The following is an 18,195-nucleotide window of genomic DNA, read 5'->3' as shown; positions in this document are numbered from 1 at the left end:
GCTACAAAGTTTGATTAGTTGTTAACATAGCAGTTAAACTTAAGAACTGAAATTAGAATCTGTCGTTCTGTTAAAGCTTTATGTGGTTTTTTTTATCCATCCATGAAACTTGTCAGACATTCTATTTCTTAGGAAAGCTAGAGCAAGTTGAAAAAGTCATTGAAATTAATAAACATCAGCTTAAAGAACTGAATCATGCTATGGTACAGCAACATAAAGATATTGACTTACTGGTCCACGTGTAACTGGTGTACAGACTCTTTCAGGGCAGTCTAAGTCATATTTCGCTTACAAATTTATATGGCAGTTGAAATAGAGTGGGTTTTCTCTTTCACTAGTAATGGTGAACAGGCATGGAGTTTAGTTTTAGCAATTTTAGTTGTAAAACTCTGAGTCTGGGACTTTTAAGTCTGGGGATTGCTGTTTGCATTTCGGTAGCTCAGAAATCGAAAATGCTTGTGGAGCCAGAATATTGTGCATAAATCATAGGTGTTTAAAATTCAAGTTCCCTGGTGCAGTTCAGCAGGTGAAGAGTAGGCTTGTAATAGAGCATATATTAAGTGAGCATTTGCATTTATCCACCTCTTATGGTGAAAATTGTCTGTGTTGTAAGGGAGTTAAAGGAAAAAATAAGCTTGAGGTCTGGGCAGAGGAGAGGGACAGTCCAAGGGAGGGAATAGCTTTGGGAACTTGTGAGGCTGGGATGTCAAACAGGGTTAGAAATGGCCAGCACGACTTGAGCAGCTCAGCTGTGAATAAATGCTTTTCCAGTAGCTGCTGGTGAAGTGTACATCTGTTATTTTTGCTGTGACTGTTTAGTAGCCAGATGAGTGGTTTGCAGCAGCTATTGAGGATTTCAAAGGTAATTTTTAAAATACTGATTTATTTTTAAGAATTTACAATTTGTGTTAGCTGTTAGAAATTGTAACAGAATCTGGGTTTGTAGCTTACAGCATATTCCTAAAAAAGCAAATTAAGGAGCTAGGTGTGAAAAAAATGATTTGCAACTATCCTTTTCTCTTATGGGTTTGTTTCAGGAGCATATGGATGCAGGCATTTGCCTCTTTGTGTTATGAGTCCATGAATAGCCTGCCCCATGCAAAAGTAAAGATAAAAATTATCCATTGCTAATATGCATAAGAGTTTTGCCATTTGTCTAATTTCAGTATAGTAATATTTATTATAGTAGGGGTATGAAAGCTACAGCAAGAAATCATTCTCGGTATTTTATATACATAGAGATCTTGTTGTCCATGGGTGATGCTTTTTACTTCCCATTATTTTTCCTTCAAGATAATGGTCTTTCTCAGTATCTTTCACAAAACATTTTTTTTTCTGATAAATAAATGGATGCTCACTGTGATTTCAGGATTTTTTGTTTGAGTTTTCTTTGTTTATTGTGAAACATTACTGGCTGTTTAATGAAGTAAGCTAATGGAACTGTATTGAAATAAAATGTATTTAGGCATGAAAAAGTCCTGATGTGGTATTCATGCATGGGGAATACCCTCCTTGTTATTTTCAATGTATTTGCATGCTTCAGATGACAAGGAAAAAGGCAGTTCAACCATGATGTGTATTTAAATTGGTTTGGCAGGAAACTTGGTTAGAATATATAATTGTAGCTGAGCACTGATGCTCTAAATAACACAATGAAAAGTATTTCTTAGTTAATTTTCAATGAACCCTGCTTTCTTAAACTAGTTGTCAGCATATGGCTCCTATTTTTATGTTTTTATCAGTTTGTAGGATGTAATGGGAGCACTGATGATTGTTGTTTAATTCTGGGTGCAGTTTAGTGCAGATATGCAAAACCAGAGAAAAGGTGCATTTCTAGTTGCTGGCAGAAAAGGAAATTCTCTGTCAAAGAAGTAGGGAAGTTGTTTGTGAATCAGAGTGTTACCTACTGAAACTGGAGGGGGGAGGAACCCTCTGTCTACATTAGTGACATTTGTGCTAGCTTATCCTGGTAAATGGAGCAAAGTGGCTTTTATTTGTTTTCACTACTTGAACAAGCAAAAAAAGTCAAAAGTAGATGTCTGTAATTCTGGAAAATCGTTTAGTGGACTTCTTTGAAATGTCGTTTGTGTGTGCTCTGACTTTAGTCCCTGTATTTTAAGATTTATATGCAGTTTGATGGAGTGGATTATTGGTTCTGCCTATTTGGTTTTCAGTAGGAGCTATTTAGTGGAATTTTATTGTTCGGAGAGAACTGAGCAAACTAAATTTATTATTGTGCCATTAATGTTTTGGAGGTAGTGGTGATGAGGAATTTTCTTACCCTTACCCTGCTAATTTCATTTTGCCTGCATTTACTCCATTTTAAACGTCATGGCTCGGATTTTACTGTTCTGGATGTTCTCCAAGTAAGAGCAGTGGTGTAGCCCCACAAATATTATAGCTATCTTGCAGCTCAGGAGGGTATAAATAGAAAGATCTGAATGATTGTGAATCTTTGTGCTGGTTTTTGCTTTTTCACTTGGAATGTAAAGCAGTACAGAATGTGTTATGTCTCTGTGTTTTCTTGGATCTCACTTGGAGCAGCAGACTATTTGAGCCTGTAGCAAAGATAATTTGTTCTTGAGCTACTCAGTTGTTAAAAAGCTGTTGTCTAGCCTCACTGAAACCTACCATATATAAACTCTCACAAAGTCTTCCAACTGAACAGTTTTTCTGTATCTTAGTTTTTCATTTTCGCCTCGTTTTTCTTCAGTTGGTCGGTATTATCAACTCTTAACCAAAATAGAGCAGTGCAAGATCTGAATTTTGAGTCATTTAGTCAGCGATATAAAAACTACCTAAGAAAGCGATGCAATATATTAGTGGCAAAAAACCTATAACACCGGATGTTTTTTGTCTGCCACTTCTTGGGGCCAAGTAGTTTCTGAGTTGGTTTTAAAGAAATGTTTGTTGCTATTATAACTCAGAGAGTTTTTTTGTTTCTTTCCCCCTAAACGCTGTGCATTACCGCACGCTTGGAAGTGCGCTGTGATTGAATTTACATAAGAAAACTTTAAGGTGACGAGTTCCTAGACAGCATGCATTTCCTTTGCTCCGAGAGCAGCCCGCCGTAGCTGTCCACTAAAGGTGCTGTTGTTCCGGCAGACCCCGCAGGCTGAAGGATGGAGGCCGAGCAGAGCGGGGCGCAGCCCCCGGGCGAGGCGGAGCCGGGCTGGGACCTCGGCGACAGCGCCCGGCTGCGCCGCTTCCTCTGCTTCGGCTCCGAGGGCACCGCCTACCGCGTCAAGGAGCAGAAGCCGGGCTTTGCCAACGCCGAAGCTTTGCTGAGGATGATTGAAGACGGCAGAGGCTGCGAAGTTGTCGAAGAAATAAAAGCTTTTAGTCAAGAGGGCAGAGCAGCGAAACAGGAGCCCCTGCTCTTTGCCCTGGCAGTTTGCTCGCAGTGTTCTGATGCCAAAACAAAACAAGCGGCGTTTAAAGCTGTCCCCGAGGTGTGTTGCGTACCAACCCATCTCTTTACTTTCATCCAGTTTAAAAAAGATCTGAAGGAGGGCATGAAATGTGGCATGTGGGGCCGTGCTCTGAGGAAGGCTGTTGCAGATTGGTACAATGGAAAGAATGGCATGACTCTTGCTTTAGCAGTTACAAAATATAAGCAAAGAAGTGGTTGGTCTCATAAAGATCTTCTGAGGTTGTCCCACCTAAAACCTGCCAGTGAAGGTAATAAATTTTTATTTACCTGAAAATACTGTGTTTTAAACCGTTTATATTTACTGTGGAAGTATTTTGGAAACCCAAGTACCGTTGCAGATGGATTCTCAGTGAGGATATCCTGTTAATTGCATCTTAAAAAAGGACATGCGTATCAAAACCAGACCTGTTTATCTTCAAGGTAAACAGGGTTTGTTCCTTCTTTTCTTACACCAAGAGCAGATAAAACAACATAACTCCCTCATTTTGTTCCTATTTGCTTACAAATGATGAAATAACACTTTTTTCTTATGTGGGGAGATCTGTTGACTTCAGATCTTAGAATAATAGAATGGTTTGTGTTGGGAGGGACCATAAAGTTCCAGTTCCAACCCTCCTGCCATTGGGCAGGGGCACCTTGCACTAGCCCAGGCTGCTCAGAGCTCCATCAGCCTGGCCTTGAACACTTCCAGGGATGGGGCATCCACAGCATCTCTGGGCAATGCAGCAAATACATAAAGCTCCTTACTTCTAAGGAGATTAATACAGTAATTAAAAGTACTACTCGAAATTGTGTGTAGCTGACCTTTTCAATAGGTGTTTGGCAGGTCTGAGAATGGAATCTGCTAATTCTTTTGCATGCTAGAATGATAAATGCCAGTATACAGATGGTAATCCTGCTTGAGAAATGGTTTTCTTTTTCATCAGGAATTGCTATAGTCACTAAGTATATTACCAAGGGGTGGAAGGATGTCCAAGAAGCTTATAAAGAGAAAGCAGTTTCTGCTGAGACTGAAAAACTCTTGAAGTATCTGGAGGCTGTGGAGAAAGTAAAATGCACAAAAGATGAATTGGAAGTTATTCATTTGATAGAGGAATATGGTCTAGTTAGAGAGCATCTCCTGACAAACCACCTGAAATCTAAAGAGGTAGGTAAACTTCCTTAGTTGAATTCTCCATAGAAGTATGAATTCTCCACAGAGTAATGCTGTTTAGAGTCTTAAGTCTAGATTTCTTTAAAAAAGAGCCCTTACACTGTCTTTCAAGTTGTTGACCCAAATAGTTAATTTAAAATAATTGAGATCTTAATATAATTTGTACATTTATTTTAAAATACACTTATTCAGGTTACAGATGCCAGTTCTTGTACTTTGAGACTCTCATCTTTCTGTGGTTCTCTTCTCTTTCATAATAGGTTTGGAAGGCATTACTCAAGGAGATGCCAATTTCTGTATTGTTAAGAAATTTAGGAAAGCTGGCAGCAAATTCAGTGCTTGAACCACGAGGTTCAGAAGTGGCACTAGTATGTGAAAAACTGAGAAATGAGAAACTGCTAAAAAAGGTAAGAACTTTATTATCAGTGCCAGCCTTTGTGGATTTTAATTTTTAATGTTTAGTTTATTCTATTTTAAAACTGCAGTTTAATGCCTGCATGTTTATTTTAAAACTTCTGTTTATAATTTCTCATTTGATTCCCCACCTGCTTTATGAAACATTCTGATAAAATAAGTATATTAGCAGCTGCTGGATCTTTTCTTAAATGAGGGCTATGGCAAGCTTAGCTAGTTGGGTTCATCAATTTCTTCTGAGTCTTGTATTTTTTAAGTAAGTTAAGAAAATAGCATAGCAACTGAGGGAAAAAAACCAAGATGGGCAAGGAGACTTTCCTCTTTTCTGATTGCTTTTATTGTCCGTCGAAGTGGTAGGAAAATGAGAGAGAAAAGAGGGTTCTCCAAAGAGAGAATGAAATTTTCAGGGATTTAGTCAAAGGTAGAGAGAACAAGTGTCTTGAGCAGCAGTTTTGTGAGCTGGGAAGATTAAAATCAGGACACTTGAAGTTTTCAGCAGCAGAGCTGAATTGGGCACAACACAACAGGAGTCCTTTTTTCCCCATCCTACTGCAATTCCTTTTCTCTGGTTTCATCCTTAATCAGACACAGGCACTGGAGAAGGGAGAGCAAAGATCATGGTGCAATGCCTTGATGGAAGATAGACAATGGACAGGCATTCAGATTTACTGAGTTTTGATGCTGGCAGTGATTAAGGACTGAAACCCTCCTTTTGGATAAAGATAGTAAAGTGTTGATAAGGTTATATGAGTTAAGTTTATACATGGGAAGAAAAAGAAAATAGTTTGGAGTGTTTTATAGCATGAGAAAAATGAATGCTGTGTTCCAAAAACAATTTCTTGTCCAGTGTTACTGTATCTTGTATAAAGCTGGTTTAATTTGGTTCTTTCCCTTGCTCAGCTCCTTTTTCTTCAGCTGTGCAGGGACTTTCTTTTACTGTGTGCCTGTGATGGGAAATAGCACTGGACAATCATAGAGCTTCAAAGTTTTACCAGAATTCTGGTGATGGCATCCCATTTGGTGTTAATTAGAGGAGTGAGGTCCATTATCAGTAACCCACAAGTATCAGTTCATCCAACAGCTGTGTAAAGACTGCATGAACTCTTATTTAACAAATTTAAAGTAACCATCTACTAAACCTGAGATTTTTTTTTGTAGTAGGAACTTAATTTCATATTTAGTTTTTTACTTTTTTTAAAGGAGGTTAAATTTTCATGCCCTTATTTCTGTCTGTAGGGTAGAATACATCCCTTCCATATTTTGGTTGCGTTAGAGACCTATAAAGCTGGACATGGAAACAGAGGGAAGCTTTGGTGGCGTCCTGATGAAGACATCTTAGAGGCTTTAGATGCCTCATTTTACAAAGCTTTCAAGGTAATAATAATAGATCTCCAATTTGTTAAGCTTTTTAGGAGTTCTGTGCTTTCTGAAAGCTTGTCAAGAACAGTTCCTGGGGCGGGTAACAATTCTGAAACTTTGGCAAATGCCCTGTCCTGTTACCCAGAAAGAGGAAGAAATGCCCACTTTAGGAAAGCAGCAGAAGAAATTAATGTATAAATTATGTATACCTGTTATATATTTTGTCTTTTATCCTTCCAGACACTGGAACCAACAGGAAAACGCTTTGTAATTGCAGTTGATGTGAGTGCATCAATGACACAAAAGGTTTTGGGCAGTGTGCTCAATGCCAGCACAGTTGCAGCAGTGATGTGTATGGTGAGGCTTTCCATTTCTTTTATTTATAACTGTTTTCAGCTTGCATTGCTTTTTCTGATACAAAGGTGCTCTAAAGCTGGTTAGAAATCGAGAGGAAACTTACATACAATATTTTTTGGGTACAGAAGGTGTGACCTTGTGCCTCATTGCTGAAAGCTACTAGCAACCATATTCAGAAACATCAGTTTGAAGACGTTGGTTTCTGTTGTACATCAAAGTGGTCAGGGCAGCTTTTTCACTTACCTTAGCCAAAATAAAATAGCTTCCTATGAGTAAAAATGATAACTTTATCTTACATGTTTTAATATTTTTCAGAAGCATTCATAGAAGAATGTAGATTAGATTAAGAAATATTGAGATAATTCTTATGTCTGTTTGAGTTATCGATGTGGCCTTTATTCACAATCACTTTCCCCTAGTTTAGTATTCTAGAGCTTCTTGTGTTGTATTCTTTTATTGCAGAAGAGTTGAACTGTTGTTGGCCCTTAAAAATGGTAAAGGTTTTATGTCAGAGGGGAGAGAGGAAAAATTGAAGTATCTTTAGTTAATTAGAGCAGTTGTTCAGCTCTTTTTGCAGTCTTTATTTGCAGTAATATTACAGAATATTTAAAGTGTAAAGTGAACATAAACAATAATGAGGAGCCATGGTGACTTAAATACAAAAGCATTTGTCATGCTGTGTGTTGGTAGGGAATGGCTCCCTTCAGACATTCCAAATTCAGAGTAATATAACTGGATTATTTTTCTTTCTCTCTTTCTCAGGTTGTGGCACGGACTGAGAAGGATTCCCAAATTGTTGCCTTTTCACATGAAATGGTCCCTTGTCCAGTGACAGCTGACATGACCTTACCTCAAGTTTTAGTGAAAATGTATGAAGTATGTAAAAAAAAAAAAGTCCTAGAAGTTACAATATTTTCTTTGTAATCAATTCTATACCTTGTTTAATCTGTATCTTACTAGTACAAAAATGAAATTTTTTTGGTGCATTTTGTTCAGAGAAAGCCCAGCAAATGTTATTATTTCATTTGCTAGATATTAAACATTGCAATTTAGAATGGCAGTGCTAGGTCCCAGTGAGTTAATTTGAAAAGAATATTAAAGAAACCGGGACAAAATTAGATAAAATGACTAAGTTTAACAAAAAAGCTTCTTTGTGTAGTAACACATGGTAAAACATGAAACTTACATTGAAATTAATTTTCCATGGTTTGTTAATTTCTGTATGAATGTGTTCCCTGTACATTTTTTTTTTCTCTATAAGATTCCAGTGGGTACCACTGATTGTTCCCTTCCAATGATATGGGCTCAAAAAACTCAGACAGCTGCTGATGTCTTCATTGTATTTACTGATAATGAGACCTTTGCTGGGAATACTCCTCCTGCAATGGCCCTTACAGAGTACAGAGAGGTAAATATGCTTCTGACTGTTTATGATTGATAAATACTGTACAGAGTAAGCACCAGCTCTAAAAGTCTTTTAGAGATTGGACTGGTTGTGGCTTTCTGCAGTAAATAATTATGTGTTCTTAAAAACTAATCAGTACTGCAGTTAGGCAGAATTAATGCACGTATTGCATTAATTGTGCATATTTAAAATCATAGGATTGCTAAAAGGATTTGTAATTAGCTTGCTTGCTCAGTGTGCTGCAATGTCTATGAAATTGTGTTACTGTATGAATTTCTACATCCTATATATAATTGATGGAATAAGTTTTTATAGTTGTTACAGAATGAAGTTTGACTCTCAGAGCTAAATTCAACTTTGATGTCTGCAGTAGATGTCAAAAAGTTTCAATGAAGTAGTGAAGACAAGTGTCAAGAGAATGACAGTATCTTGGGAAGAAAGCCCATTGTGTTTTAAGGGGACTGCTCTGAGCTGTGCAGCTTCATAATTTTACAGTGGAACAAAGAAAATTACCTTCTCCAAGCACATTGCTATTGGAAACCCTTATTTATTCAGCAAACAATCCTTTATGCTTTAAAGAAATTATTTTTTAAATTATCAAAAATATGTTTGTCAGGCGTGGGGAGTATGGACTTCAATCATGACATAGTTTCTACCCAGTTGAAATGAAAACCAAAAGTTAATTTGGTTTCCTTGGTTGAGGTTAGCTGTCATTCCAGTGCTGACAGGCATCCTGCAGTTCTCATTCTGTCAGTACAGCTCTTCAGACAGTGCCTTATGGCAGTGAGATTTGGCCCTCTGGGGTATTTAAGTTACTGCATATGTGTACAGGTTTTACTGTGTGTGTGTTTTCTGACATTTTTTGCTCTCCTTCCTGTAGAAGATGGGTATTCCTGCCAAGCTGGTGGTTTGTGGAATGACCTCCCATGGCTTTACGCTTGCAGGCCCTGATGACAGAGGCATGTTGGATATCTGCGGCTTCGATACCGGAGCTCTGGATGTCATTCGAAACTTCTCTTTGGATTTGATCTAAGCTTTTTAGGCATCTGCTCTTCCCAGAGGGTCCATTGCTGGCAACAGACTTCACCCTGGGAACTCCCAGCCAAATATACTTTATTAGCTTATGGCATATTGTATACATATCAGAATGTGACGGGAGGTGGTGGCACTTCTGACTAGAGCTTCTCAGTAAGGTGTTTGTAAGGTTGAACAGAACTTCAGTCTCGTGCAAATCTAACAGATTCAGAGAAACAGCGCTTGCATCTCTGGTGTCAAACTGACTGTCAGTAGCCAGTGATCCCCCTGCCGTGTAACTGTGTCACCCTGGGACTTGGTGCCATGCAGCAGCACACTGTGCATTTGGACACTTCTAGCAGTAGCTGGCAGTGCAGTCACATCGCCCTTCAGAGTCCTGCAGCACAGCTGGCAGCCCTGCTCCGTGCCCCTTCAGGAAGGCATCTCCACTCCTCAGCCACCTGCATTGCATCCAGCACGCTCATTTTCCCAAGGCAGTTGGTTTCTTCTTATACATGCACTCAAAACTCTAGTTGGACTTAATTCTGTGACCAGCCTGGGCTCTGTGTGAGCTGGAGCTCCAAAGAGCATCATCCCTTGTGTGATATCCACAGTAACTGTGCTCTGAGTCCTGTGGGCTGGCAGCAGCCAGTCTGAATCTGTCCCAGGGGGTAAACAGGACCCCCTGTTATGATGGGATGATGGCAGGACCACGGTGTACTTTACAAACCCTTGGTCCCTGAGCTTCACCAAAGTCTTCCTGGCTAGCCTGGGCTGCACCACGTGAATTACCCCATCCCTGTTGTCCTCAAGCTCCACTGCATCCACTGCCTTGAGGAGAAGGTGGTTTTGCCCAGGGCCCAAGGAGGACAACACGGCAGCAAACACTTTGTGTCAGTGTGCTGGACCCTGCTCTTGCTCTGCTCCAGTGCTGGAGTCAGCTCAGACACCAGCTTGGCCATATCCAGCTCCTCAGAAGGGTAAATGAAGAGGGCCACAATGTTGTCCAGTTCCTTGTGGTCTTTGGAATTCTTGTGCTGCAGGTCCCCGTGCTGCAGCAGCAGGCCCAGCACCTGCTGAGGATGTGCTGCCTTCATCAGCCACAGAGGAGCAGGGGATGTAGTGCAGGATGGCCAGCTTCTTGTCCCCCAGGACTTGAGCAGCAGCAGAGACCAGCAGTGCCAGGAAGCAGGTGGATCACCTCCAGAGCCCTGAGCACCACCATGGAGCTGTCAAGGGGGGTCTTGAGGAAGCTGAGGAGCCCCAGAGGCCAGACTTTGGTCTTTGAGGATTGAGAAAGTCCCTTGCAAACAATCCTGAATGAAGAGGAGTCCAGGAAGGCTGAACATTGTTCAAGGATCTCAAGGATGCAGGAACAGGCTGTCCCCAAGTGCTGAAAGATGAACCAGTGGGATAGAAGACCAGCCTGGTTGAACAGGGAGCTGTCTCTGGAAGTCAGGATAAAAAGATGTTTGGAAGAAGGGGCAGGATGTTCTTGATGACTACAAGGATGTTGTTAGGTTATGCAGGAGCATTAGAAAAGTGAAACCTCAGCTAGAAATTAATTTGGCCACTGCCATAATAGATTAAAAAAAGTGTTTTTACAAATACATCAGCAACAAAAGGAGGGCCGAGGAGAGAACCTCCATCCTTTATTGCATGTGAGGGGAAGTATTGCCACAAAGGAGAGAAAAAGGCTGAGGTACTTGATGCCTTCTTTGCCTCAGTTATTAACAGTCAGACCAGTTGTCCTTGGGAAGACCGAGACAAGAAACAAAATGAAGTCCCTGTAATTCAGGAGGAAACAGTGACCCACTGCTCCACTTAAATGTTGAGAGGTCCGTGAGGTCGGCTGGAATCCACCCAAGCTGCTCTCCATCATTTGTCACCAATCCTGGCTAACTGGGGAGGTCTGAAGATGGCTGGAGCTTGGCCAGTGTGGTGCCCATTGAGCAGAAGGGCCGGAAGGAGGAGCCAGAAAACCACAGACGGGTCAGAATGACCTTGGTGCCAGGGAGGGTTATGGAGCAGATCACCTTGATCACACAGCACATGCAGGACAGCCAGGGATCAGGCCCAGCCTGCATGGCCTCATGAAAGGCACGTTCTGCCTAGCCAACCTGACCTTCTGCTATGAACGGTGACCTCCCTAGTGGATGAGGTAAAGGCTGTGGATGTGGTCTGCCTGGACCTCAGGAAAGCCTTGGACACTGTTTCTCACAGCATTCTCCTGGAGACAGGAGCCTGTGGCTCGGACAGGTGCGCTGTTTGCTGGCTGTAAAACCGGCTGGGCCCAGACCGTGGTGGTGACTGAGTCACATCCTGCTGCTGGCTGCTCACCAGTGGGGCTCGCCAGGGCTCACTCACTCTTGGGGCCAGTCCTGTTCTCAGTCTCCATGGCTGATCTGGCCAAGGACATCGAGGGCACCCTCAGTCAGTTTGCAGATGATACCGGGCTGAGCCAAACAGTTGATCTGCTGGAGGGCAGGAAACCCTGCAGAGGGATCTGGACAGGCTGGATGCATGGACTGAGGCCAGCTGTGTGGGGTTCAGCAAGGCCAAGTGCTGGCTTTTGCCTTCGGGTCACAACAGTCCCATGTAATGCTCCAGGATGGGGCAGAGTGGCTGCAAAGCTGCCCAGTGGAAAAGGTCATGGCAGTGCTGCTCAAGGGTGAGTGAACAAGAGCCAGCTGTGCCCAGGTGGGCAAGAAAGCCAAGGGCATCCTGGCTTGGATCAGAAAGGGGGACAGCAGGAGCAGGGCAGGGATTGCTCATCTTTACATGGCACTGGTGAGGCACAACCTCAAATCCTGTTTGCAGCCAAGCATTGGAACAGGTTGCCCAGGGAAGTGGTGGAATCATCATCCCTGGAAGTGTTCCAAAACCACATGGATCTGGTGCTTAGGGACATGGCTCAGTGGTGGACCTGGCAGTGTTGGGTTGAGGTTGGACTCAATCTTAAGAGCTCTTTTCCAACCCTCATGATTTTGTGATTCTTTATTACCTTTTTGTGAAGGAGAAACAAGAAAAGCAGATGAGGAATCTCTTTTTTTGTTTTTCCTGTTGCACACAATTTAAAATTACAGTGAGAAGTTTGCTAAAAGTGGTTACAGGGTTACATAGTATATAATTTAATTTCATTTATAGTGGATTACAAATACGGAGAGATTTTTAATTTCCCCCGTTGCTGTGGAATGCTTATTTGCAAGAATAAATTTGTGAGTTACTTTTAGAATGGGGCTGGAAACAAATGGGCTTAGTATTTTTAATAATGACGGTTTAACAGCAACTTTATTGAGAGGGACTTTTCTTTGGGCTTTTTTAAATCTTTGTATTTTAAGTGTTACTAATGTTCAGTGGTTTCCATGGTTACAGTTACAATCTACAAAAGAAGTTTTTTCTGGTATGTATTGAGACCATGTGACTGTGATACAGTGTAAAAGTTACCCAGGGACATTTTATACTGATAAAACTGAAAGTGCAAGAGCTCACGCTAATATTTTTCTCTCTGGATTGTCGTCTGGGTTTTCAGGAGGAAATACCTCTTTAAATGAATTAAGGGGCAGTTCCTGCACAATTCCATTTCAGAAGCACTAGTTAAGAATTAAAACACTTTACAGGAAGTTCTAAAAGCTGGTTTTAGTAGAAAAAGAAATGGAAATGACTGGAAATGTCACATTCAGTCCTTGTCACACCTTCAAGAAGCATCTGCACACCTTCAGTGAGCAAGATCAACAAGTGCATGTGTCTTGGCCTGCTCACCAAAGCTGAGTGGGAACAACCAGAAACAAAAAGCTACTTTTTTTTTTTTTTTTCTTTCTTTTTTTTTTTTTTTAAGAAGAATGTATTCAATGACTGAGAAACAGTCTTCCTAACAGGAGAGTATTTCATTTTTTAATATCTTTTTGTAGATTAGTGTTACTTCTGATTTCATAAGTTAATTCAAGCTAACATATTTCAAAGCTACCTCCAGTTTATAGTGACCAATTCTTAAAAATTTTTATGAACTGTACAGTTGCCTCCTTCATGTTCACAAAATCTTGTTTAGGAAGTGATTGAAACTGGATTCTATATTTTTATTTTTTTTTTATTTTTAGTTTGATAGTTAGAGTGTGACAAGGAGAAAGCCAGTGAGTATTCTACCACTTTGGAACAGAAATTGATAGCAATTTGTGTGTGTATATGTATTTAATTCTGTGTTTTCTATATGTCTGTATAGGGGGAAGTTAAAAGATCTCTTTAGTAGATCAGTCTTAGAAGATTTGAAAAGTTTTTTAGTGATGCTTTTATGACTTCCTCTAAAATATATGTATTTCAGCCTCTTTTATGCTAATGCTGACTGTTTTAAACAGCAAATTTGATGTTAATTTGAAAATAATTATGATTTATACAAATACCATGTTTACCCATAATGGTAAATGACACATAAGACCATATTTTTCTGCCTAAAACCCAAGCTTTTAAATGTAAAATTGAAGTTCCTACTATACTTTTGGTACTTGTAACACTTTTCATTATGCCTCATTCCTGTTGCTTATAAATTCAAAGCTCTGCATTCCTTAGCCGGGATATCTCTTTTGGTGCTAAAATAGGATGTTACATGTTACTGAAGGTATTCTGCTCCTTACTTACACTCTCCCTTCCTGCATAATCAGTCCAGTGAGGGCAGCCTTTCCTGACACAAAGCAGGGCTTAAAGCCTGCTGGGCAGAGCGTTGCCTTTCAGCCAAGGTGAATGTAAGTCACTCCTGAATTATCACTGCTGCTCTCACAGCTCTGACAGAATGGACTGCCACCAGCTCCTCAGGTGAGTTCTAGAGCAAACCAAGTGTTCCTGCAAAAGCTAAGGCATAGCACTTCTGGGTTTGTAAAAAGAACATCAGCCATTTCTCGTGAAAAATCGCATATTGGTTTTAGCATCTAAACAAAACACCGTGAATATGAGGAGTAAACTCATTTGCTCAATAGTTGTTAATCATTATTTCAAGTAAATGCACTGATGTTTTGGAGTTGGGTTTGCTAGTAACGCATTTTAAATGACACAATAGTCAAACATCAGATTAGGTGTTTCCTTCTAAGCTAGAGATGTCATAAAAAAACCTGATAGATGAGTCTCTTTACAAGTACTTTTTCTTATTTGGGGTAGTATTTGTGAAGTAATAGGAAATATTTTGGACTAAATATACAATGAAAATTTAAAACAGGTGTTTCAACTAACTTTTAAGTAAATTTATTGCAAATAAAAATTAGAGTAGTTACTAAAGGATTGAATGTATGGTTATAGTGGTGTTGCATCTTTGGAAGCAGTCCAGTTGAAAATGCAATTCCTTGAACTAGAGTGTGGAAGTAAAGATGAATTTTCAGTAGGACTGATAGAAATTGTAGATCCCTGTATCTGTTTACCAGTGATAAAAGGTAGTCATCCCTGCTGGGGTATAGAATGTGCTCCTAAACATTCATAATGTCTCTGGACTAAAACCCTTGTCAGGGGTTTATGTGAAACCAGCACTGATGAGACCACGTTGTCATCTGCTCCTCCTTGAAGATTTGCACAGCGAGGAGAAACTGAAGTAAATGCTGATACCTGAAATTTTATGGTATGTGGACCTTTGTTTCTGGGGGTTTCTTTCTGGTTTTGCCATTCTCTTCTAGTAAGGGGCATAGAAGAATGATGCTGCGTATTTCTTGTCCATAGATTGGATCTTTTTTATCTGCCCATACACTGAATTTTGGGGACAGCATGACTAATTTGCCATAACATGCATTTGTCCTGTTTCTAATCCTTAGTTATTAAACTGGTAATCTCCAAAACAACATCTAGATGTGTAAAAAGGCAATAATTACTGTAATGCTTCAAAAAGAATTAAAAAAAGTGAGCTAAGACAAAATTGCTAAGCTTAGGCTTTAGTTCTGTGTACAATAAGCAACCTACCCTTTCACCAAGAAGGAGACTTTCAAATTAAATAGTGGTCTTTGCACTGAAGAGCAGAAAAGAGGCTATAATTGTGCACTGCAGTTTATCAGTAGACATTGAGCAGGGACAAGTTTAAAGCTAGTTAATTTTGTTCAAAATACTAAATAAAAAAAGGTCTAAATGCAGAGTGCAGCTGTAGACCAGGCAAATGCAGGTTTCCTGATACCTAACAGTTAACTGGTTTCAGTTTGACTTCCATTTCTCTGTGATCCCCTTGACAATTCTGGAGCATTAGGCTATTGTGTCAAAGACTGTGATGTTCAGGCATTTTAGCTTAAAGAAAGAATGTTGTGGCTGGAAGCACAGCAGAAGTGAAACATTCTTCTTCAAGGAATGAACATCAAAGGTCAGGAGTTTTCATGGGAGGGACACAATGAATGATGTGGAGAGGGCAGGAGGCTCTGAGTTCTTAAAAATAATGCCGTGAGCACATCAGCACTGTGTAATAAATTCAGTAATGACAGTAGTAATTTTGCCAAGAAATAGGATTTAATGTGAGGAATTTTAGACCTGGAGCAAAGGGTGGGAGAGTTGGAGGTGCTTGTAGAATTAGATTGCAGTCCTCTGTGTTTCAAAAAGAGAAGTCTGAAGGTAGGTGTAGTTCTGAGGTCAGCAGGGCCAGTCTAAATGCCCACTGTGTGAGGGCTGCTAATAACTGGCACTAAAACTCCTTGCTGCTTAAAACCACTGTCAAACCTGTTTGTTAAACATAAGTCTTGAGGGGATTTATGTTGGTCTTTTACATTGCTGTTGTTAACTGGTGCCCATAAACGGGTATGGCTTTAAAAGGGTTTTCAACAAATACATATTCCTGGCTTAAAAACACCAGCAGTTTGGGAAATGTATTTTAATAATAGCTCTGTCTGTAAGAACATTATGAAAATATTTGTCTGCATTGCAAATAATGCTTAATCCTGTCCTGAGCTCACAGGTACCATAACAGAACCTTTAGTTTTGGTTCCATTTGTTCTGTTTCTTCTTCTTTTGCTCTACTCCTTCCTTTGTTAGTGTTGGGGTTTTTTCTCCTTTTCCATCTTGTCACCTCAGGCTTATATTTGAATCTTTTTTCACAAGATCTCATCCATTCCTTTTTTTTTGGCCTCTGTTCTTCTGCCTTCTTGCTGTCACTGTGTGTGCTCACTTAGCTCCCCGCACCAGAACTGATGGCATCGTATTTAATGTTTTTAGTAATCATTTTTTTTCCTGTTCTTTAATTGTATAAATCTCTTACAAAACATCTAATTTACTATATCTGTCAGATTTTTGGTAAAACTCTGTGTAGAAATCAGTGACAGAAGTATACTTTATTTGTTGCAAAAATCCAACATCTCTCTGTGAATGGCTTTATTTGAAAAAAGTAACCTCTTAAAATTGGCTTTTCAAATTGGCTTTTTAAATGTAAAGGTTTTTTTCAGGCATGAGTTGGGTGATTTGAAACTTTTCGTTCTTTTAAACAGTATCAAGCTGCTGTCATGTAGAATTAAGAAAACATTTAAATTAATATTCTGGATAAACAGGCAGCTTTTTTGCAGTATTGACGCGAGAAAGTCATCAAAGAATAGGCTATAGAAATAAACCTAAGTAAAAATAATTTTCCTTTCTTCTCTTTTTAATCCTTTTCCTTAGTTTCTTTGAAATTCCACCAGTTTCTAGGTTTATTTTGCTGTGTGCAGTCATTTGCAGTGCACAGATATGCTGTGGTTTTCTAGTGGCTTTCTTGCTGGAATGGTAGAGATCTCATATCTTACTGTGGCACAGCGGAGTGTACAACTGGCTGAGCAAGAGTTCTGGGGAAAAGGTAAAACACTGACCAGGACAGTGTTTTATGGGTATGCTGCTCTGAGGGAAATCATAAAAGATGAGCTAATTTCAGCAGAAGGAAGGTATGGTGTCTTTATGGTGTGCTTGCATATCTGAATTTATGATTTTGATACTGTAAAGCCTGGTTTCTTTAGGTATTTCTGCATTCTGAATTTAAGTTTAAATATATATATATATTTGCATATGTATGTGGTATGTTGAGAAGTTATACAAACGCTTCATTAACAAATAATGAATATAAATAGCTGTTTTCCTAATGTTACCAGCTTAAGAGTTAAGCACAACTAGTTACGAATAAAATGTCTTTCCGTTCTCCTGTAAAAGTGCAGTTCTACTCTTTAAAAATAATTCTGTATTTAAAAAGCAACACATGGGCACATTCAGAGCTCTGTGTGCTTCGTAAAATAACTCAGTGTTTGTTTCAGCCTCTGCTTCTTAGAAGCATGGGATTTGAGATGGATGAGCAGGTATCCAGATCTTTTAATGGATAAATTTGAATATTTAGATGCCAGGACAAGCATATTTTGAGATAAATAGCTTTGTCCTGGAAACAATGCTGGGGGAAAAAAAAAAAAAAAAGAAAAAAAAAAAAAAAAAAAAGTAAATTTTTAATCACTATTCTTGAGGTTCTTAATTTTGGTCGTTTTGGGTTTTATTTCTTCTTCCCTAGAGTAGAACCACACTTTAACTGCCAGGTCATGTTTAATTAACTTAAGCATAACATGGCTTTGTACCATCCAGTAACAAAGGCACTGTCTTGCTGCTACTTTCTGTGAAATTGTACACTATGAAAAAACTGTTGGGGTGGGGAGCCTTAATATGGTTAAAAAGAAACCTAATTAACCCTTTGGGTGCCTTAAGCTAGATCCTATTTAATGATGGGGCACTCACTTGCATCTGCAGGCACACAGCTTGTTCCAACAGCTGCAAGAGAATTTGCCTTAAGTGACAATGCCCTGAGATTTCCAGAACTTGGAACTCAAAGGGTTATTTTAGACTACTGGTTAAAAAAAAACAAGCCTCTAAACAGGGAACAAAACGAAAAGGTCTTTGAAAAACTCTTTTGCATACCATTGTTACTATTTTTAAGTGATGGGTGTATCAGCTTTGGGGACAAAATTATTGTTAAGTTTCTGGTAAAAAACATCACTGGCTGAAGAATTCTACACAGAGAAAAAGAATACTCGGTATTCTTGTATGACTGTGTGTGTAAAATGAATTGGTTTATTAAGTGTAAATTCAGAGAGAGATGCACATCTGTGTCTT

At 39.6% G+C, this 18,195-nt stretch overlaps 1 protein-coding gene across 2 annotated transcripts; it reads left to right on the top strand.

Moving 5' to 3' along the window:
* Positions 1–3,086: 3,086 nt before the first annotated feature.
* RO60 (Ro60, Y RNA binding protein) lies at positions 3,087–16,699 on the top strand. 2 transcript variants are annotated; one of them, XR_010744198.1, is made up of 8 exons: positions 3,087–3,681; positions 4,360–4,580; positions 4,847–4,993; positions 6,237–6,374; positions 6,600–6,716; positions 7,479–7,585; positions 7,978–8,124; positions 9,002–9,139. XR_010744198.1 is itself a non-coding variant. In XM_066324636.1 (8 exons), the coding sequence occupies exons 1-8, from the start codon at positions 3,123–3,125 to the stop codon at positions 9,152–9,154; spliced, it is 1,596 nt and encodes a 531-aa protein (XP_066180733.1). In that variant the 5' UTR covers positions 3,087–3,122; the 3' UTR covers positions 9,155–16,699. The 2 variants fall into 2 exon arrangements, 1 of the variants encoding a protein (XP_066180733.1); XM_066324636.1 differs by having other exon boundaries at positions 7,479–7,592; positions 9,002–16,699.
* The last annotated feature ends 1,496 nt before the right edge of the window (positions 16,700–18,195 follow it).

The sequence above is a fragment of the Sylvia atricapilla genome, chromosome 9 (assembly GCF_009819655.1).
Source record: "Sylvia atricapilla isolate bSylAtr1 chromosome 9, bSylAtr1.pri, whole genome shotgun sequence".
NCBI lineage: Eukaryota > Metazoa > Chordata > Aves > Passeriformes > Sylviidae > Sylvia > Sylvia atricapilla.
This window is presented reverse-complemented; position numbering and strand designations above follow the sequence as displayed.

Excerpts from the sequence above, each read along its gene's own strand:
- RO60 (XM_066324636.1), top strand. The coding sequence starts at position 3,123 with ATGGAGGCCGAGCAGAGCGGGGCGCAGCCCCCGGGCGAGGCGGAGCCG. Across the intron at positions 3,682-4,359 it reads CCTAAAACCTGCCAGTGAAG|GAATTGCTATAGTCACTAAG; the intron begins GTAATAAATTTT and ends CTTTTTCATCAG. Across the intron at positions 4,581-4,846 it reads ACCACCTGAAATCTAAAGAG|GTTTGGAAGGCATTACTCAA; the intron begins GTAGGTAAACTT and ends CTTTCATAATAG.